Genomic DNA, 23360 nt, shown 5'->3' with positions numbered 1-23360 from the left:
TCCAGACCTAGTAGTCAACCTTAAATAAGACCAAGAGCCTTACACAAGGGGTTTTCCTTGAGAGGCATTGAAAACCAAGTGTGTGCTCTTGCAGCAAGCCCGACAAATCCACATTTCCGATGTTTGTCAAATACCCGGGTAGATTCTCACTAATGCATGTCATAGTTTGGTCTGGCATTATGGATTGAGATAAATACCCCTGCTGCTTTCTTCCAGGCTCTTTCCCCTTGAAGAGGCAGGTTCATTCAATCAATACAAACTACTTAAAATGCTAATTGCCGGCCTAAGTGACAGCAACCAATTCTCTGGAACCCAGGAGACACAGATAATGCTAAACAATTTTCCTGTGGTCTTGGTGGTTGGGGGGGGGGTCAGTGGATAGCTAACGAGGGTTGTGAAGACCAGCTCTTGGGTTCTTTCTCCTCCCTCTGCTGCCCTAGGCGCTAAAAGGCATTAGTGGGATCCAGTGTTTTCCAATGAGAACTCTCACAACCTGCTCCTGATTCCCTAAACACACAAAACATCATAAACATCCACGGCCAGCACGCTCACAAAGGCTGGCTCGTATCACTGTATTTTTCCCAGTAGGTAATGGTACCCAAGTTGACACTCTGCTCCCTGCTCAATGAGGTGTGCACAAAAGGAATTCTGTGTCTCTCTGTGGGGTTTCAGCCCTGTAAAGTGTATTAAAGCACGAAGCCCAAGCTTTCTGTCGTTCCCTCAGGGCTTTTTGTGTTTGAGACACTCACTGTTCATCTTCTTCCTCTCATCCTGGACCGAGGAGCCAGGTCCTTGGGCTCACACGCCATGCACTGTGGAGCTCAGTTCTCAATGTGTGCTTTCTGAACTGGGGACCTGGAGAAATGGAGGTTCCAATGCTACCGTGAATGTACCCACTAAGAGACACTGAAGTTGTGCACTGCAGCACCCTCCCCATGCCTGCTAAGTCACAGTCAGCAGGACACCGTGGCCTCCTGCTGACCAACTCTGGCAGTGAACTCCAACAAGCAGCAAAGCTGACACACACAGCACCTTCCTACCCCTCAGCCTCACAGGCACCCAGTTTCCCACACCCCAGCACATGGACATTCATGCTCCTTCTCTCGCGAACTTGGAGAAATCTCCCCAAAAGTGTCCATTCCTTTCAGGTGACACTGACTGCAAACCCAAGGCTTTGTGTCCCTTTCCTGGCTCTGTCTAAAAGTCACGAGACACTGTGCCTTAGCTGCCTCCTCTAGGAAATGGACCTGATATCACCAATAAGATGCAAAGTACCACTTGTGGTGGGCACGCACCCGTAATAGTCACTCTTGGGAAGCTGAGGCAGGAATTCACATTTAAAGCCTTCCGGAGCTTCCTAGCAAAAGCCATCTCAAATGCCAGGCAAAACATTTTTACTTCATTAGATAGATACATTGTCAAACTGCCTTCTATATATGTCTATGTTTATGCCCATAGATTGGTTCTATTCCCAGTTTTGTTCAGAGATGCTTTTTTTTTTGCAGTGAGCAGCTGTAGGGAGAGATTCTAGGTACCTGTAGCACTGACATGCCCAATTTAGGCGTGGTCACAGGTACCTAGAAGATGTGTGGAATAAAGAGCTGGGAGGAAGGGGACTCCCTCTCTTTTGGGGTTCTGGCTGGGTCTCGGAAAGCTGCAGAGACTAACCTGGTTTACCAGTTTCTCTTGTAAGTAATTTCCCACAACAACACCCTTATCCAGTGTACAGTTATATTTCCTTTTCAGGCAGAAGTCAGTGGAGAAATTCATAGCTAGTCAAAGTGCAGAGAATCAGTACTTGGCGAGTGTTCAGCCCTACGTAGGACAACTGCAGAAGAAACACTGCGGAGGAGGGGGAGGGAAGAATGTAAGAGCTGCGGGGTCAGGAAGTGCCGTAGGATGCTGTCTTCTGGACAAGGCAACAGCCATTGCACTCAGACTCACGGCAGCCATAGTTTCCTGCACCAGATTAAGCCAGTCAGCATGCCAGCATGGATGTGACCTGTATTCACGTAGCTCCATCCCTAGCTGAGGAACTGTTGGCAGTCGATGGCTACTGGGGGAGGGAAAGCCATTTCTTTAAGGCACTGGCAAGGCAGATGGCCCCACACCCATAAGTATAACACTGTAGGTATGAATTTATACGCAGGTATGTGGTGAAGACATTAATCAGTGGAAAACATTCCCCACTATTCCCATTGGTACGATTAATACATTTGCTGTCATCTAGCCCTGGAACATCACATAGACACCAATGCTGGCAAATGGGCCAGACAGCAAGTGGATGTTTGGATAATACAGTCCCGAGTCCAAACTCCACAACTCTACTGTTCCTGTGTGTAAACAGCTACAATGGGATGTAAATGAATAGGGGCAGAGTCGTGCTGCAATAAAACTTTATTTATAAATATACTCACATCTAAACTTTGGCTCTGAGCCACAGGGGGGTCACCTGAATTTGAACTCTACTCTGCGACTCCTAGCTATTTCCATTGGCTGCTCCTTGTTAAGTGAGAATCCCCAGTAAACCTCCATGCATGCCACATGACGGTGATTTTGTGAAGCTGACAATGACGCCTGAGAACCCACCTCTGTGTGTGTCTATGTGCACGTCTACGGGCATGTGAATGGGGATTTCTGTACAGCGTGTGACTGCATGGGTGCCCATGAAAACTGGGTACGTGTGGGCTCTCCCCTCCTTCCTCTCCTTCATGGGGTGTCAGGGTCCACCCTGGGGTCTCTCACATTCTCCTGCTCTCCCACTGAGCTACATCCCCAGCTCCTTTGACCTTTGCCCTTTAATTTTGTGCCAGGATCTTACCATATCACCCCAGTTGGACTTGAACTCACTCTGCAACCCATCCAGTCCTTGAAACTGTAATCCTCTTGCTCCGGTTTCCCCAGAAGTTGGGACTACAATCTGTGCCACCAAGCCCAGCTATACTTGCGTTCCTTAACAAGCTTCAGGAGTTTCTAATCAAGAGAGGGTGTGGAAAATGAGACCCAAGCAAATAATGGGAAGAAGGAATTGCAGAACTGGGTGTATATACAATCATAATTTTGCAGTTAGTTAAATTTTACGTGCATGTGTTTATGTAAAATAAGCTAAAATGGGATTGAAAAACCAGTCCCTAGCTCCAAGGATCATTGTGAAAATGGGGGGGGGGGAGATGTGTGCAGACTGGCAGCAGAGGACCAGCTGCAACTTCTTGTTCTGGCTCTAATCACCACTCTGTCCAATCAAGCTGCCCAGCTCAGCATCATGCTCACAGTTCACTCACAGTTCCCTCCCGCCAGCCCCGCCTCTATGCATGGACTCTGCGCTCTGAGAGCTACAATTCATTCACCACTCATTGCAAGCATTTCTATACTCCAGGCTGGCACCACACTAGGGCTGGAAGCTTGGCTTTGAGTAAAAGACCATTTCTCTGCCCCTCTGTGTCTGAGAGGCAGTTACAAGCCAAGCTTTGCCCGTGCCACCATCTGTTTCCACGATGGCGCTGCTTTCTCTACAAAGGAGAGCGTGTTCTCTTGGGAGCAACACCCTCCTCCTGAGAGCAAAGGTCTCTGGAGCACTTTTCTAAACCCAGTGCCTTCGGGATTCCAGGCACATGGTGGGCACTTGACACACAGGGAGTGGATGCTGAGTGCTTGATGAATGAACTGACCAGATCTGAAGAGAGCTATTCTATCATCTGCTTCCCCACCACGCCCAGTCTTAGGTGGAGCTGGGAGTTGAGCCCAGGGCTTCCTATATGCTGGGCAAGCATTCTACCCACTGAGCCACACCCCCCCCATACTCTACTATTCTATCCCCTCATCTACTATTCAAAATGAATAGCTTAGTTGCTTTGTTATTTAATAGGACTTGGATAGCACTACTCAGAGAATCACGGTACCAGCCAGGTACATACTGATATCACACATCACCTGTCATGTTTCTCATTACTGTGACAGTCTCAATGGGTCTGTCTGTCATGGCATGGAGGCATGGTGGCAGAAGTGGCTCAGTCTACAGCAGGAAAAACATGGTAGACCACCTCACATGTTGGGTGGACCATAGAGCAGGGAATAAGACTGGAAACAAGACTAAGCTATTACACTCAAAGGCTCCAGGCCCAGTGAGATCACCTTCACTATGCAAAATCCCGCACACACACCTACAGATCCCACAACCTCCCAAACAGGGTCCTCAGCTGGGACCAAATGACCAGACATGTGAGCCTTTGGGGGACGCTTCACCTCCTTTATACATGGGACCAAATATAAGGGGATAACTCGTTTACAGATATCACAATGACATGATGAAGTAAGTCGGAATTGAGGGCCTGGTCCCTGACTCCAGAGCTACAATTCATGACATAATCTTGTCCGTCCTTCATAGATCCTGATAATGGATTGGGGATGTGGCTCATCAGTGAAGTCCATGCCTCAGGTGCATGGAGAGCAGAGTCTGATCCAGAAAATCCATAGACTGTGGGGCGTGGTGGAGAGAAGACGACAGAAGGATCACTGACCAGTCAGGCTCACCTAGTGAGCTCCAGCTAATGAGAGGCCCTGTCTCAAAGGAGGTGGATGGTACTCCTGGCACTCCTGAGGATGCCACTCGAGATTGTCCTGCAATTTGCACGCATACTACACACACACACACAGTGCACACACACTACACACACACTGCACACACACTGCATACACACACTACACACACTGCACACATACCACACACATAGGCACTACTCGCACACTACATACACAGGGCATATACACTACACACACAGTACACATACCACACACATACACACTATACACAGTGCACACACACATATACACTACACACAGTACAAACACATACACTGCAAACACACTACACACAGAATTCACACACATTGCACAGACACCACACACACAGTGCACACATACTACACACACTGAACACATACCACACACATACACATTACACACACAGTGCACACACATACATACTACTCACAATTCACACACAGCACACATACATGCATACACACACTACACACTGCTCACAGTTCACACACAGCACACATACATGCATACACACTCTACACACACAGTGCACATACAGTGCACACAGAGTTCACAGATACCACACATGCAGTGCACACACAATGCACACACAGTGCACATACACTGCACACACATTGCACAACACTACACACAGTGCACACACATTACACACACCGTACACATGTAGTCACACAGACAATACACAGACACCACACATAGTTCATACGCAGTGTGCACACTGCACACACACTACACACACAGTGCAGACACTATACACACAGTGCACACACACTGCAAACACACATTGCACACACACTGTATACACACATTATATACACACTATACACACTGCACACACACACACATACACACACACTACACACACATCCTAAAAATATCACGAAGACCCTGAAAGATGATTGCACAGCAGGGTTCTGAATTTCATTTCAAAGCTTAGAGAAATGGCAGTTGGCCAACAGTGTCAGCTGCTGAGAGACAGGGATATCCCTGCTGCCTTAGGAACAAGCCGTGAGGACTCTGACCTGGCTCATGACCTCACTGCCTAGGGAACCTTCCATCAGCAAACACAGCCTCTTTACTGGCTCCTAATGGAACCATGCTCACCTCACAGCATGCTCAATCCTGATTACACCTCAGACGGTGCCTAATGGAAACCTGCAAAGGAGATCCCTTCACTCCTCGTGTGGCACTTGAAGCAGAAACAATGGATATTCTTACCATCAAGAGGGTACAAAGACTTTATAAGATCTTATTGAACTGTCAAGAAAATACAGCAGGCACGCCCTTATTCAGTGTTTGGAAGGGGGAAGGGAAGGAGAGGAGGGGAGAGGAGTGAGGTAGGAAGGGGAAATGGAGAAGGCTGGAGACACCTTAGCCTGTAAAGCACAGACACACCAGCATGCGGATAAGTCTGATCCCCAGAACTTAGCTGAAAAAGAAAGTCATGAAAATAAAATAATAACATGATGGTGCATGAAGAAGGCAGGAACAGGTAGCTCCCTGGCTGGACAACCCAGCCTACATGAGGAGCTCCAGGCCAGTGAAGAATCCCCACCTGAACAAAACGACAACAAAAATAACCAAGTGGACAGTGCCTAAGGAATGACACTTGAGTCTGACATCTCGTCACCACACATATGCTCATGCCCATGCCACCCAGGCCTGGTGAATACATATGCCCAACAAGGCATACGTATACACACAGAAAGGAAAGAAGGGAAGGGGGAAAGAAACAAGAAAGGACCGAAGGAAAGATAGAGAGAATTAGAGTGGGAGGGAGGGAAGGAAGGAGGAAGGGAGGGAGGAAGGGAGGGAGGAAGGGAGGGAGGGAGGGAGGAGGGAAGGAGGAAGGAAGGAAGGAAGGAAGGAAGGTCACTTTCTTTCCTGATTTAACAAAGAAAAGGAAAGAAAAGTCTCGCAAAGGATGCATGACCTGGTGTACAGGAAACATCTGACTGAGCCAAAGCCTCCACCGTGGCTCACAGCTTTGACGAGCAGACTGCTTGTGAAATCAACCATTTGGGGCCAAATTGCCAAGTGGAACTCTCTGCCATGCACCAGATGCACTCCAATGGTTATTTTCATGGGAAATGAAAGAGATTCACATCAATTTATTCAGAGCCATATGAGTCCTCAAGTGCACGCACAAAACAAAGCTATTGCTCCCTTCGTTTCAGGGGACTAACTGCCTGCCTCCTTACTGGAGAAACTCTCCCCACCTGCACTTTGGAGGAGGCATCATTAGGGACCCCAAATTCCATGCCTTTTAAAGCAGACCTGCTTAGAGACTGACCCTTTCATGGGCATTGGGAGGAAGTGAATTTGGCAGCTGACTTTATTTGGGGGGTTTCTTCTTCCTCCTCCTCCTCCTCCTCTTCTTCTTCTTCTTCTTCTTCTTCTTCTTCTTCTTCTTCTTCTTCTTCTTCTTCTTCTTCTTCTTCTTCTTTTCTTCCTCCTCCTCCTTCTCCTCCTCCTCCTTCTTTTTCTTTTTCTTCTTCTTCTTCTTCTTCTTCTTCTTTTTCTCCTTCTTCTTCTTCTTCTTCTTCTTCTTCTTCTTCTTCTTCTTCTTCTTCTTCTTCTTCTTCTTCTTCTTCTTCTTCTTCCTCCTCCTCCTTCTTCTTCTTCCATTCTTCTTATCTTCTGTTCCTAACATAATATTTTTCTCATTCAACAAAACTTTGAGTCTTGAGGCCTACACAGAGTTCATTACAGAGAAACAGGGCCTTGTCCCTGGCAATCAGAGGTTTATGGATTTGTGCATCAGTCACTTTTTGCAACAGTAGACTTCCAAAGTTAATGCGTATACGAGGGCTAGAAGGATTGCACAAGGGAGGACCCAAGTTCGATTCTCAGCACCTGTGACTCACAGACATCCAGAACTCCATCTTCAGGGGAATCCATCTTGGGTATTTGGAACCAGATTCTTCTCTCTCCTGTACATTGTAGGCTATTAACAATATCCCAGGCCCTCTCTCCATTGGCGGTGCTTTGGGTTACAAGTGTTGACAATCAAAATTCAAGTCCAGTTATTGTGAATTGTCCCATAGTAAATAAAATAGGTGCTCAAAGAGAACCCATGGTTTAGAGCAGCTGCACATTGCAGTTTGTCTAGCTGTATCCAGTCTACATGCATTTTATTGTATAGGCAGCACTTTGACTGGAGCCAACTTTGTGAGCACACAAAGCATAAGGACCGCAGGCTGGATTTGATGCTCAGATGCGGCTATCATGGAAATCTGGAAATCCTCATAGCTTAGTAACAAGGTCCTTCATTTCATTTTGAGCCTACTCACTACTTGACCAAACTTGTGATTCTTTTTGCCTATGCACAAGCATGTTCTCATGAGTGTGGGCACATGTGCATGTATGTTCACTTTCCTGTAGAAGCATGCCATTGATACCGAGTGGCTTCTTTCACCACCTTATATATTCTGGCAGAGTCTTCCAGAGAACTTGGAGCTTGAAAATTCTGGCTACTCCAGCTGGCCAGCATGCTATGGGGTCCTCTCCTCTCCCTCCTGTGCACTGGGACCCCAGGCAGGCCACCATGCCCATCTGGCTTCTCCATGGGTTCTGGCCATCTGCAGTGCAGTCCTCACGCTTGTGTGGTAAGGGCTTCCCCTGCTGAGCCACGTCCTCAGCCTAGCCCTCTTCTTTTAAAGTATAATTTAGCATCGTTTCATCTATGTTTGTGCATGCTCTGTTTGCATGTGCGTCTGTGCACCGTGCCCCTGATGTCTGCATAGGTCAGAAGAGGATATCAGATCCCTTGCAGCTAGAGTATAGAGGGCTATGAACCACAGTGTGGGCACTGGGAATTGAACTCAAGACCTCTGGAAGAACGAGTGCTGTTAATCACTGAACCACCTCCCCAGCCCCACTCCCAACCCTTTTCTAGACGGAGTCAACTCTCAAAAGCATTTCTATGTAGACATCAATTTCTACAGTCATCGATCAATTTCTACAGTCATCATTTTGATCAGACCTAACAGGACCTTTAGAAGCTTATCGCATGATTTTGTATCGTGGGTTGAAAACTACAAAAGCCCTGTTCTACCTCCCTAAGAAGAACATCCAGCTGACTTCAGTCAGTGACCAAACTACTGTTCACACACACACACACACACACACACACACACACACACAGACACACACAGACACAGACACACACACACACACAGAGGGGGGGCATGCTCGTACAGAGGCATGCTTACGTGCACACACACAGAGAGAGGGGGGGCATGCTCATACAGAGGCATGCTTACGTGCACACACACACTTCTTGTTTTCTAGCATAAACTCTCACTATATTCTGACACTCCCCAGAAAGAACAAGCCTGTGCTAGCAAGTTAATAACCACAATCTTCAATGCAAAAAATATAGTAAGAAAATGAACACAGAGGACAAAAAAGACATGAATTGTTCCCCCTAAACAAGGGGTTGTAAGTTTAAATGAGGGTTCATGTGTGTTGCTTATGTAAGCACAAGATCCCAGATTCACTGAAGCAACAATAGATAATAAGAACACTGAAAAGCTGGAGATCATTCACCATTTCAGTGGCATTTAAAGATACTCTTAAGTCTTAGCTCTGACAGACCCAGTGTTTGTCAGACACTCTTACTTTGTAAAATGTAGCAATCTCTGTTTCTTGTGGATTTCTCCAGTCTAAAACTGGAGACAATTCTAATAAAAAATTAGTATTATCTGAGCCAATACTTAGAAAATCAATCAGAAACTGGCCTGTATATGACGTCTTGTGAAACCTCTGCATGATCTTCAGCAATCTGGAGTCAGACGATAACATTTCACCTTCCAGGACAGCTACATAGTGGAGCAGAACTTGCATTTCATGCTTGGATAGATTAGTAAATACTCGGCTAGAAACCCATTAAGTAGCCAATTTCCAGTCCTGCAGATGCCCTGACCTGGATCACCCCAGAATGTTGAAACCTTAATATCTGGTGACAGCCGACCGAGTTCTAACCCCAACGGTCCCATCCATGGTATTCTGGCAATCAGTTGCTGGTCATGATCCAAAGTTGTGTAAGACAAAGCCTTTTCACGTTGAGACATCCATAAGCCAGGCCCTCTTCTGAATGGTATGTCTAAAACGATGCCTTTGGTATCTCCAAAGTGACAGATTCTGATGAAGTCCTGCAGGGCCTGAGATTTAACTAACAACTACTTGAGATGTTTGCTTTTGCCTTCAGTAAACTCTTAGCAGGGAAAACATGGGTTGGAGAGAAAGAAGTTATTAAATAAGTACATTTGTATTTAATGTCCAAGAATCAAGGTTCAGAGCTGGGGTCAGGTCAGAGATCTATGGCCTGCAAGGGAAAAGGGGGGCAACTATATGGCTCAGTGGGTGAAGGTACTTGCCCCCTTAGCTAGGGTTTCTATTGCTGTGAAGAGACACCAGGACCATGGCAACTCTTACAAAGAAAACATTTAGTTGAGGGGGCTCACTTACAGCTTCAGAGGCTCAGCATGAAGGGGAGCATGGTGGCGTGCAGGCAGACATGGTGCTGGAGTGACTGAGAGCGCTACATCGTGCAGGCAACAGAAAGTTGGCTGACTGTCACACTGAGGGAAGCTTGAATAAAAGAGACCTCAAAGCCCACCCCCTACGGTGACACTTCCTCCAACAAGGCCACACATCCTAATAGTGCCACTCCCTCTGGGGGCCATTTCTCTCAAACCACCACACCACCAGACCTGCAGACCTGAGTCTTAATCCCTGGGATGCACGGGGTAAGGAAGGAAAACCAACTCCAGTAACTTGACCTCCTCAAGAATGTGGTAGCAAGTGCATTTCCCATACACAATAAACTAATTTAATTTAGAATAAAGTGAAAAGGGAAAGGAGGAAACTAAACAAAGAGATACAACTCATGACTCTCAAAACCTGAAATATTTACTATCTGGTCCTTTACAGAGGCTTGCAAAGAAATCTTTTATTATTGACGTCTCACAATAGATTAAGAACTACAAGGAGTTGATTCCATTCACCTCTACTGTGTCCTTATCACCATTCCCATCTTGAACTTGACTGTGATTAACACTGGAAAAGCCGTCTTACTGAGCGTTGTCTAGGGTGTCTATCCAACGCACTCACAAGCCTCTGTTCTCTGGTGAGCAAACTCAAATAAGCAAGGGTTCAGGGTAAGACCTGTGGTTGTCTTATCATCCTCGGGCCTCCAGAATAGCACCTGCTTACAGAGACACCTTCTTAAGAGCTGAGAGTCAGTTTTTGAGTCCACGGACTGAGGGCAGATTTAAAGAAGTCAACAGACATTCAGATAAAAGAATAACAGATATTTTTCGGGGAGCACTCACACAATGCAGATAAATAGCCACCACGGTCCTCTGGCCCTGGAGTTGCAGGATGCTGCAGTGAAGGATGCTTAGACCACAACCCAAGAGAAAGAGCCAGATCCTGCCTCTTCCTTATACGGGATCTCCTCCACACATCTAAGCCACACCCTAAGGCCAGTACCTCAAACCTATTGGCGGAACAAGCTGCCACCACAACAGCCAAACCTCTAAGCTGTTGTGGACTGTTTCTTTTGCTAGAGAAGTGTACACATGAGCTGAACAAGGACATGGTGGTGGGCACTTACAACCATGGAACAAGGGAACCTCCAATTACAGTGCACCATTGTGTGCGTGTTCCAAAATCCCTATGATGCTAAGAAGGCTGAAGAAGAAGTGCTCACACTGTAGATCTATGACAAGAGTCACAGCAAACTGAAGAACTCTAAGTTTCATCAACATATGCAAAATCTCAATGAACTGGTCTGACTTAACTCCAGCTCCAGGGGATCCTATGCCCGCTTCTGGCCTCCATGGATATTGCATACACATGGTACACATACACACATGCAAGCAAACACTGTAAGGATCCCCTGGAACTGGAGTTACAGAGGTAGTGAGCCACCATGTGGGTCCTGGGAACTGAACCCAGATCCTCTCCAAGAGCAGCCAGTGTTCTTGATCATCTCTATAGACCCTTAAATGTTTATTTTTAAATATGTTTTGCATATCTTCTATTCATTTCTATGCAGTCCAGCACCACCCGCCTTACACATTTTTTTTTTTTTGGTGTTTTTCAAGACAGGGTTTCTCTGTATTGTTTTGGAGGCTGTCCTGGAACTCGCTCTGTAGACCAGGCTGGCCTCAAACTCACAGAGATCCTCCTGCCTCTGCCTCCCGAGTGCTGAGGTTAAAGGCATCGGCCACCAACGCCCAACTGCCTTACACATTTTTAATGTTTCCAATCCAAGCTCCTTTTCTAAATTTCAGATTTGTTTAAAGATGTGAAACATTTTGGTTTGTTGAAACAAAGCCTCCCTATGTAGGGTAAGCTGGTTTTTAACTCACTGGGAAGCCCCAGGCTGACCTCACTCATGACTCTTTCATCAGCTCCCTAGTATCGAATTACACATCAGCCACCACGTCCCAATATAGAGATATAGAAGCTTTCTCTCTCTCTCTCTCTCTCTCTCTCTCTCTCTCTCTCTCTCTCTCTCTCTCTCTCTCTCTCTCTCTCTCTCAGTTTTAGGGCATGTTCTCCATAAGACATATCTGTCACATTGCTCTGCAGGTAGTTGGCAGAAATTCTATACAGTTTTTTTTTGTATAATTAGTATGTCAGGATATAAAAAGATTTTAATTTGGGAGAGGGAAAAAAAAGGTGATAATTGCTTTAAGCAGTATGTTAAAGTTAACACGGCTAACCAGAATCCATAAATAGGAGAGGTAAATCTGATCTATGGAGGGGAGGACAAGGGGAGGACAGTGGGGGGTGGGGTGCAGAGTATGAGAAAGGTGTTCACACATATAAAACCCACCCCAACATCCACTTCAGTGTCTGAGATGCCAACCAAGTTGATTGTGTGAGTTTTTAAACCCCCCGTGTTCCCCTCTATATACGTGCTTATATGTGTGTGTACATATATATGTGTGTGTATATATATATATATACACACACATATAGTATGTAGCAAAATGCTTCTACAACTCTATTAAATATAAATTGATTTTGTTTCTAGAGCTGTGGGAGATATCACTTATATTCTATAAATTCATTAGAAAATTTAATTTGAGGAAACTCCATTTGCCCATAAATCAATCCATTAAACAACTACCACCACCACCAAAAAAAAAAATAGGTGTGGAAAACCATTTCCAATTTTAGGCTCAAGCCTGTATGTCATTAAGAATCCGGCTTATGAGGGAGAAGCCATCATAAGGCTTTAATGTCACCCTCTACAGCCCACTCTGTGGTGCCTAAAAAGCTCTGCTAAGTGGCAGGCCATTTCCACCCTGGGGCTCATGCCTTGAAGGAAAGTCTGGAATGACAGGTCTCCTTATGGAATGAGGAGCGTCCCACAGGCTGCCACTCCTCATGCCAAAATTAGACTTTATCACAGATACAGATCTCAGAGGTGGCAAAAATATCTGACTGCTGCAGGGACGTCCTCAGTTGTCCCACGTGCCCCTGTTGCTTCTCCAACAAGGCAGCTGGCGGCTAAGACCCACGTCATTCAGTCATCCTAATCTAACCACCTCGGCTGCCAAGCAACAGCGCATTGAATTTGAAATCCATGAAGGCGGGGAAGAATTATAAGGCGCACGGTACCAAAGTTCCTAAAGACACGTTCAAATTTTTTTAACCAGTTTGTGTATATGTGCCTGTGTTCCTGTGTGTAAATGCACACATGTGAGTCTAAGGATGCACATGTGTACACATACACCTGTGTGTGGAGGCCAGGGGACAGTCTTCTGGGTCATTCCACCTTTTTAAGCAAAGTTCTTTCCCTGGCCTGGACCTTACTAAATATGCTAGGCTGACTGGCCAACAAGGCAGACCTAGGGACCCACCTGTCCTCTGCCTCCCCGGCAGTGAGATCACAAACTTGTGCCAGCACACAGGGTTTCTGATTTTGAATGTGGACTTTGGGGACAGACCTTCAGCCAGCCCTCAAGCTTGCAAGTAGCACTCTGCAGCCTAAGGCTTCTCCCTAGACCTCTTTTCTTCCTCTTCTTTTCTTTTTTTTTTAACAAGTGAACAGTTGTTTGCGGGAGGTACTCTGATAGTGAGGGAGATTTGGAAATGAGTCAGATACGCAAACACTGACCAGATGGAGTTCTAATACGTCAAGACAGCAGAAGGAGAGCAATAGAGAAGTACGAACCAAACAAAATTGCCCGGAATCCCTGGCTCCAATAACATCAAGGCCCCACTGCTGCAGACCAAAGATCTAGTCAGCTTGAACATCACTTCTCTCATCTGTGTAGCAGAAGAAGGGGTAATTTATTTCTTCCAGGATGAATGAGTGAAGTAGTCTCTTCCAGTGTTGGTCTCAAGGGACCTTGGGACTCAGTGCTATCTGACATTCTAATTTGTATGACACAGCACAACATAGTAGGCACTCAGTAAACATTTATGAACAAGTAATTGGGAATTAATGGATGGATGGATGGATGGATGGATGGATGGATGGATGGATGGATGGATGAATGATGGATGGATGAATGTATTGCTGTGGTACTTAGAGAAAAGCCAGCTCCAGTGCCCGGCTTGTTTCAAGAGGCCGGATAAACAGCAGTAACGACGTTACTATTGAACTAAGTACCAAGCAGGTCCTCATGAAATGAGTGGAATTACTAGCTAGCAAACAGAGTAAGAATCATCCTAAGGCAGTAAAATCAAATAACTAAATAAATAGCAGTATAGGAAGCAGACACTAAGGTGGCCCTGCTGTCCCCTGTTCCTAAGGTCCTGTGCAGTCAGTCTCTCCACGACTGTTGAGTGGGGACTGGAATTTGGAATGGGAGGATGTCAGAAAAAATGGCATGGCATTTCCACAACTGTCCCCAGTGGGATTGCGGTGTCCACCTTGCCGGAAGATTCTATTGCTGAATAGCATGAAGGAAGTGGTTGCACTGTAGAGAGATCCATGTGGCGAAGAGCTGGGCATCGCCTCACTAACAAGAAGCAGAGGCTCCAAACTCTGCAGCTACCAGGAGATGCGGTCATGGGATTCACTCCTTTCCTGCTCTCACCTGCAAAGGAGACTGTTGCCCCAACTGACCTCATACGGCAGTGAGAAGAAGCTGAGGCCGAGGGGCCCAGCTGAGCTGAGCCCTAAGTCCACTCACACTGAGATGGTGAGCGTGTGCACCCATGCTCTACCCCCAGCAGCCCCAGTGAACACATATGTATGCTGTCTCCTGGCCTCTGAGCATGGACATCTTGTTATGCAGCTATAGAAAACTACTCACTTACTACTCCAAGTTAGAGAGCCCCCGGCCACGGTGTGGGGGAGAAGTCTCCAGGCTGAGAGTGACAACAGAGAGCAGGGGACGCTTCAGAGAACAGAAGGTCCCAAATCTGTCTGCAGATGGCAGGCGTGGCTGGGCATACCCAGCATTTGTCATTTTGAGCTGTGTGGTCAGTGTGGCCTGGCCCTTTCACCGTCCCTCATAATACAGAGAAGGGAGTTTTAGGTGAGATCTTTTCATTTTTAACATTGAGTCTTCATTTGGAATTTATAGAACCATGGTCACCTAAACTCCCCCAGAGCAAGAAAACATGTCTAGAGGTTTGCCCCAGAACTATACAGAACAAGGTGGGGGCACCCCAGAAGCCTGTTCCAAATCTGAACCCCACTATTTTTTATAAATTCTGTGAGAATTTCAATGTACCTTTATCATCTTCACCTGGTCACACAGCTCCTCCCAGATCCACCCACACCTTTCTCTACCCACCCAATATTGTGTCCTCTTTATCTTTAAAACAGGTCAGGCCCATTGTGTGCTACCCATGTGCTCTTGACTGTGTAGCCGTCCCCTGGATCATGGTTGACCCAGGAGTGGTCACACTCTTAAAAATAGTAGTAATAGTGATAGGACAATAATAGTAATAATACCAACAACAACAACATCTCCCCCTGTCCCAGTGGCTAAGCCATCCTCTGGATCATGGTTGACCCAGGAGGTGTCACACTCTTAAAAATAGTAATAATAATGATAGAATAATAATAGTAATAAAAATAATAATAACAACATTCTCCCCTGTCCCAGTGGCTAAGCCAATAGTTCCTTAGCTAGGGGTGGGACTTTGCGTGCACCTCCCGTCTCTATGCTGGGATTTGGTCTAGGTTGTGCATGCTGTCACAACTGCCCTGATGTTTCCTTACGGTCTACCACTGCCTGTGGCTCTCATGGTCTTCCTGGACCTCTTTTACAATGACCCCCAAGCCGTGGGAGGAGCAGGTCTGAGAAGGACATCCATTTAGGGTTAAACACTCCATGGTCTCTTTTTCCCTACATCTTAACGGGTTGTGGGTCTCTGTGTTATCACCATTTACTGCAGAATAAGACGCTTCTCCGACGAGGGAGGAGAGGTGCACCAATGTGTGGGCATAACGATGAGTCATTCTGAGTCAGCTTACTCTTCCAAGCTGCTGACCAGGGACCTCCAATCCAAGGGTTGTTAAGAGGACTCGAAAATACACAAAATTATACTGAATGCTACGGGTTACAGGTTAGAAAAGCAATACACCATCCTTCTATCCTCAGTGATGCCACTAGGCTTCTGAATTCTGGGGTTGTGGTAACCAGCTCACACAAGTTGATGCCTTAGAACGATTTCTGTGCTGGAGGCCTAAGACTGAAGTCAACTTCTCCAGGTGAAAGTCAAGCACTTTTCATGACTGGTTCTTCTTTAAGCTTTGAGGACAGATTTCAGTCTCTGAGCTCTGTCTAGTGGCGAGAACACTCCCACAACCTTAGTCATGCCCTGGCTGCCGCTTTCAAAGTCAGCAAAGCCTTCTTGACATTCTTTGTTCCCCTCCGCTGCTCTCACTGTTACTCGCTAGCCGCTGTCTGACTGTTTTTCTCCTACCAACTCCTTGAGGTGACTTTGGAACCACTTGGGTAATCCAAGCGTTCTTCCCACCTCAAGGTCCTTTACCTGGCTGTCACTGAGAAGCCCTCGCCCTCTGAGACACTAGCAGTAAGCTGGTCAGCGACCAGTTTGGTGTTTTAAAGCATGGATATCACTGACTGGAGAGTCCTAAGTCAGGATACCACAATAGCCATTACTGCCATCCAACCCACAGTCTCCTCTGGATGAACTCGGGGCTCCGCGGTCACTGAGATGAACCAGACACTCCACTCAATGCTACAGGTTCCAGCTAGAGTAGGTCCCCAGTGGCCCCACGATGTAGCATCACACTGTAGGTACAGTTGCTGGGCTTTACATAGTAAACAGAGAGTTGGAGTTCCTAACAAAGAGCCTAAGGCTAGAGGTGACTGTCACCATCCCTTCCAGTTACAACCCTGGGTACTTCAGAAGGGGACCAACATGGGGGCAAAGGTCACTGCTGGGAGAGAGTAGTATTGGTTCTATGTGACTCCAACCTCAGGCACAGAGAATCAAAACCCTAACCCCAGGCCTGGTGTTGTCCACTGTATCGTGGGATATCTTTCCTCCCCTAACCGGGTTCTGATTAAAATACACTAGTGTTTGACTTTCCACAAACCCCAGCTAACTGCAGTGTCACTCAGAGCCCATTTGGACGCTCACTCATTTCCTCGGAAACAGGAAATGCTTGCTTTGCAACAGGCACGTCTTTTCTAGAACTCCTGGAGCGTGCAGTAAATTAAGGGCAAATGACATTACTTCCTAGTTAAATCTTCAGAGGGATGATCTGAATGAATTACTCATATCCCTGATTAATTTTAGTGGAAATAATGAGGAGACAGAAAATGGGAAAACATGCACGAGTACATCCAAGTCTGCCATTCCAGAACCGATTTATGCTAATTAAGTCTTTTCAAATAAGGTAATCTCACCGAAACTTCCTTAGGATCTCACAAGCATCTAAAGGGAAAGCAGCCAAGTCCGGGCAGCGACACGCTTCCCAGCTAGGCCAAGGCAGCTTGCATCCTGCTTTGATGCTGTTTCTCCCCCTGTCATTTGTCCGTCTGTCCATCCACTGAATTATCCTTACTGCCACACATAGAATCGGTAAGTACAAGGACAGACGGACAGTCACACGCTGTGAGCCCATATTGTGCGAAAGAAAGTTCCCCTGGAAGGTCATTTAGAATCAAAATCAAATCTGTTAAAGAACTCAGCCTTTGATTCGATGTTTCAGCTCTAAGAGTCAGCACTAAGCGGTCGCCAGGGCATACAAATGGAGCATGGCGCTAACCCACAGCTTTAATTGCTGGTTTTACTTCACCTGGGCAGGGTTTTCACCCGCCTGTATGTCTGGGCACCATTTGCATGTCTGGTGCCCGTAGCAGCCAGAAGAGGACATCAAATCCTCAGAACTGGTGTTGCAGACTGTTGTAACCACTGTGAGGTTGGTGGGACTAGAAACCAGGTCCTCTGGAAGAGCAGCCAGTGCTCTTAACTGTTGAGCCATCTCTCTAGTCCCTAAAGCATAGTTTAAAAAATTAATGGAATATCTGTATAGTGGAGTACTATATAACCATGCAACAGATGCTTGCTATATAAAAGCATGGATGCTGTATAAGGCTTTTTCAAAAAGACAGCTGTGGGCTGGGAGATAGTTCAGGGCGCACTTGTTATGTAATACACGGGAAGACCTGAGTTTGAATCCCCAGACTCCAAGTAAAGCCATGTGCAGTGGGGAAATCCTGTCATCCCAATGTTCCTACAAGAATAGGGAGCTGGAGACAGGACATTGCCCCTGAAGCTCCTAGTTCAGCCATCCTGAAGGATGCATCTACAACACTCAAGGCTGTTCTCTTTCTAAAAACTAACGGTAAGTCCTGTGTTCGGTACAATCCTGCTTGCTATATGCCTACAGGTTAAAACACCAGATTGCAATTTGAAAAAAGTGTATGGACCTTTGTTTTATTGGTTGATGAAGAAAGCACTGTTGGCCAACAGGGAAGCAAGATAGACGGGACTAGGAGAGGTGGAGGATTCTGGGAAACGGAGGCACAGTCAGTCACCATGTAGGACGCGAGAGGAGTAAGAGGTCCAGACCCTTACTTCTCTGGCAAGAGAAGACCACGTGGAAATATTCAGATTAGCAGTTATGGGTTAATAATTAAGTCAGAGCTAGCCAACAAGAAACCATAGAAAACGGCCAACAGCTTCCCCTAATCAATACAACGTCCTGAGTGTTCATTTGGGACTGTCGCGGCTCTGGGACCAGGTTGGCGGGAAGAAAGCTCGTTATACCAAGTGATTTCTATTGTGTGTTGTAAGCTGCAACTTGACATCCTTACCTTTGCTTGCCTTCTCTGTTGGTGTTGTAAGTACCTGGCTTGATATTTTGCCACCTACTTGATGCTTCTCTCTACCTGCTACTCCCTGCTTGTTTTCTTTCTATTTAGGCTTGCTACATGCTTAATAAGCTCACCCATTTGAAATTGAAAGGGCAGCTGTCAGTGAGCATCCCATGGACCGTACACGACAAAGGCGGATACCCATGTGTCATAATAAATGATAAAGCAGATGAGTGCATGGGTAGGCAGCTTAATCAGTTGGTCACAATGGGAACCCTAAGGGTAGTACCCAATCTGCGTCCTGTAATGTTAAGTGAAGAAACAAACCAACCGTTTATGTCAAGGGAGCCATGCGGCTCAGCATGTACCTTCCCAGGCCACACTCTGTAGTGGTGTGCCCTGGGCAGAAGGAAGACGTTCCAAACATACCATTGAATTTTTCACACTCTGCAGCAGGCGCTCATGCTGCTCAGCTATGGCCAAGGCAGCAGAGTGGACCTTCTGGTAGATGGCCTCGCCGTCTCGTGTTTGAAAGATAAATAGCCCTTCACCAGTCTCACACATCCTGTGAAGACAAAAGCAAGAAACTTCTGAAAACCCAGCTCTCACCATCTCAGCAATGGTGAGGCTTTGCTCACTTAATTTTGACACAGGGTCTTGTTATGCAGCCCTGGCTGGCCTAGAACTCTAGACAACCCAGGTTGACCTGGAACTTGCAACAACTCCTCTGTGTTTGCCTCCCCAGTACTGGGATTGCTTACAGGAATGCCACCACACCTGGCAGTGTACTGAGAACGTGAGTCCATGCATTTTTAATGTGATTAGAGCTCATGTTCACATTTGCTAAATAAAATTACTAGAACAAAATGGTCAATGTCCAATTAATTATTGCAACATTGGACAGGGAACTACCACTCTGGCTGATAAGTACTGAGTGGTGTTTTGGGTTTTTTTATGAACTGAAATAGAAGATAAGCACTGTTTCTCCATCCTCAGTACAATGCCCCATTCCAGGGGACCCCGAGGCACTGATCCCCCTCCCACTCCAGGAACAGTCTTTCAGAGGAAAATCACTGTTGTGGCCGTAAGCTTCAGGGTGAAGATGGGGTTCTGTCTTTCATGGAGAAAGCTCTAACTCCCCCACAGATGACAGCCCTAAGAATAAGTCTCTCATTTCCAAAACCCCAGATCAAATTTTGACCCAGGTTCCTGTCAACACGTGGACCAAATGCAACCCATCACCCTTCCTAAAGGAGCAGGACTCTGCTGAGTTAATGTATGGAATACATCACCCTTCCTAAAGGAGCAGGACTCTGCTGAGTTAATGTATGGAATACATGGGAGATTCTTCAAGAAAAAAAAACACATATGGGTCTGGGAACTAAATGTCAAACATTGAGAAGAAGGGTATATCCACCCCAGACCACAAAAATCCAGAAACAACTGATAAAGGGAACTGGCCAGGCACCATTAGACAAGAACATAGTGATATATTACTTATGCATTATTGAAGCTTGGCTGAGGATTCAGAAAAGCAAAGTTAGCCACAAACCTTAGAAGCCAGGCACACACCTTTAATCCCAGCAGCCAGACTCTAGGAGGTGGTGGTACACACCTTTAATCCTAGGACTCAGGATTAAAAGATAGACAGACCCAGATCGACACAAGAGTGAATCAGTCTAAAAGAGTAACAGATCACACGCCTTTAATCCCAGCACTAGAGGGGCATAAGAGACAGGAGCAAGAGTCAGTATGAGGCATTTGTTCTTCATCCACACTGATGATAGGAGACATTCATTCTCCAGCCACTCTGAGGAGAGGCTACAGTCTGAGGCTTGGTGAGAGCTTGTGGAGTCAGGATCAGTCCACTCAGCCTGAGGCAGAGGTAAGTAGTAGCCGGCTGCTTTGTTACTCTGATATTTAGCTTGACGCTTGAAGCCCAATATCAGTCTCTGGGTCATTTATTTGCTCATGTTTACCAAGAACAAAACAAACTCTTAACCGTGTATGTTTCAGTGTGTAAATATAAATGTATGCATATACAAATATATTTAATTACCGTAAGTATTTTCAGTTTAAAATACGTATTTTATATGTATGGGTGCTTTGTTTGCATGGATGACTGAACATCACAGGTATGACTGGTGCCCTTGGAGGTCAGAAGAGGACACCAGCTCCCCTGGCACTGGAGCTAAGGACTGTCATGAGCCATCGTGTGGGCACCGAGAACCAAGCCTGAGTCCTCTGTAGCAGCAGCAGGTACTCTAAGCTGCTGAGCCGTCTCTCCAGGCACTACTACCACTGCTTTAAGGAAGTTGAGTAAAAGCGTATGCAGCGACACTGGACAGGGTTCTACTACGGATACATACGAGAATGGCGAGAGGTTGCGTTCGCTTGTTTGTTTGTTCTAAAGGCAATGACTAGCTAAAGCCCACGCTTTCCACTTCAGAACTTTGTGCTAGCAGCGGGAACACTGCCTTACTTAATGCCTGCGCTTTGCTCATCTCTGAAAAACGGTACAACACAAAAGAAGCGGAGCAAGTTTCCAGCTCAAGCCACTGTTGTGTTTTCATCCTTTCCCAGTAGGTTCAATTAACGCCATAAAACAATGTGCCCCGGTCTAGTTTGTCATAGTTGGCGCAGTAAAATAACCACATGGCGGGGCCTGAACAATAGCTGACACTACTTAGGCTTAAATTTCATGAATATGGATTTGTGAGGAAAGAGAGAAAGGAATGCTGGGAAAAGGGAGAAAGAGAGCTTGGTTTCCATCCTCGATGATTACGGGACGTTATTCATTAAGTTGTAGCCACCCAAAAAAAGCAGTGAAGCTGAGATTCAAAACATTTTTCAGTTAAGTTTGCTTCATGAAGACATCTTGCGCCATTGCAAGTCCTGTTCTCCCTCTTTTGAATGTAAGTCACCATACAACCTGATTCCACTTCCCTGTGCAAAGTTCTACAGGGCTTTGGGATTTTTTTCCATATCTCTTCCCCGTCCCCCCACCCTCAAAGCACATGAATTTATTAAGAGGAAGAACTAGCTTTAACTGACTCTTTAAGTAACCTGCTGTTTCTCCTAGTATAAAGGTCACTGATCATTGACTTCCTTAAATGACTGCCCTGTCCCTTGAGGGCAAGAAGGCACCTGTTACTCAGAAGACCCCAGTTTGAAGGCATACTTCTTAATTCCAGTGCCCCAGGGGCCTTTGAAGGCTTGTTTTGACTGAAACTCACAGTAAGAAATGTGGTATAGATTATGATCAAATACGGTCATCTATTGCTATGTGGGTTGGTCATAAATCTATTAACATGCTAATGTTTTCTCCCTCTCTTAGCTGCTGACCCACCTGCCCATACCACTTGTGTGCCTGGCCTACAGGTGTGTGTCACCACTGAGTGCTGGGTTTACAGCTGTGTGTCACTGTGAGTGCTGGACCTATAGCTGTGTGTCACAGTGAGCACCTGGTCGACAGGTGTGTGTCCCGATGAGTGTTGAGTCTACAGGTGTGTGTCACTGTGAGTGCATGGTCTGCAGCTGTGTGTCCCAATGACTGCTGGGTCTACAGACATGTGTCCTGATGAGTGCCTGGTCTATAGCTGTGTGTCATCCTGAGTGCTGGGTATATAGCTGTGTGTCATAATGCTCATTTTAAGCGGTGGTTGGGGTCAAACCCAAGGCTTTGTGTATAGTAGGCAAGCCTTTTAGCAACCGAGCTATGTCCCCAGTCCTACCCCCAATGTCTCCTTTTGAAAGGCATAATGCTGATCTTTTCTTTAGTGACAATCATTTGAATCTCTCAAATACCAGGATCAAAAACAAAGGAAATCAAAATGTCTATAGCATCAAGCATTCTTTCCTGACACTCACCTGAAGCTAATGAATGCAGATATACATACACACGCACGTGCGTGTGCAAACACACACACACACACAGCACTGCTATAACTATCACTTACAGAAAGAAACAGGAATCCTATCCCATCCCTAACTATCATAGCTCAGGAAGAGAAACAGACTTTCTATTCAGACCCCCTAAGGCACAGAGATGGTGGAGATGTGGTTAATGGGGAGTAAGTTTCATTTTTAAAGATTTTTAGCCTACAGTAGGCTAGTCAAGTATTTATATATACAGAGGAAGCCAATGTTATAGCTGCTTTGCATCATTTAAGACAAGCAAGAAATCCTGATTGCTATGTAAAGTTAGTTGATTTGAGACGTCAGCAACCTGTTCCATTATTTATGTTTTGTGCTAGAAGGGCCAAAATGGCTTGATCTACCAGAGATAGCCAAGAGGTTCTCCACTGTTTAATAAAGAGATAAGATTCATGAAAGACCTCTTAGTAGAACAGACCTGTGACCTCTGGTTTAAGTGTTTACTTAAGAAAGTATGCCCTTTGGCTGTACCACGTGGCCCGCAGAGTGGGGACAGACAAAGCCTGACTTTCTCATGCAACTCCCTTAGGCCTACTTGCTTCGCCTGACTGATTGGCTCGGAGCTGTTTCATAAGGAGCTACACA

The 23360-nt window shown here is 46.1% G+C and overlaps 1 protein-coding gene across 1 annotated transcript in view; it reads right to left on the bottom strand.

The window, feature by feature from the left end:
• The window catches only part of Dok5 (docking protein 5), a 140780-nt gene that overhangs the window by 15588 nt on the left and 101832 nt on the right, over positions 1–23360 (bottom strand). The window contains exon 6 of the mRNA XM_040732879.1: positions 19269–19404. Coding sequence (XP_040588813.1) covers positions 19269–19404 — 136 coding nt within the window. The remainder of the gene's footprint in view (positions 1–19268; positions 19405–23360) is intronic.

The sequence above is a fragment of the Mesocricetus auratus genome, unplaced genomic scaffold, assembly GCF_017639785.1.
Source record: "Mesocricetus auratus isolate SY011 unplaced genomic scaffold, BCM_Maur_2.0 Super-Scaffold_100028, whole genome shotgun sequence".
Lineage (NCBI taxonomy): Eukaryota > Metazoa > Chordata > Mammalia > Rodentia > Cricetidae > Mesocricetus > Mesocricetus auratus.
The sequence above is the reverse complement of the archived record's forward strand: the minus strand, read 5'-3'. Positions and strand labels throughout refer to the sequence as shown.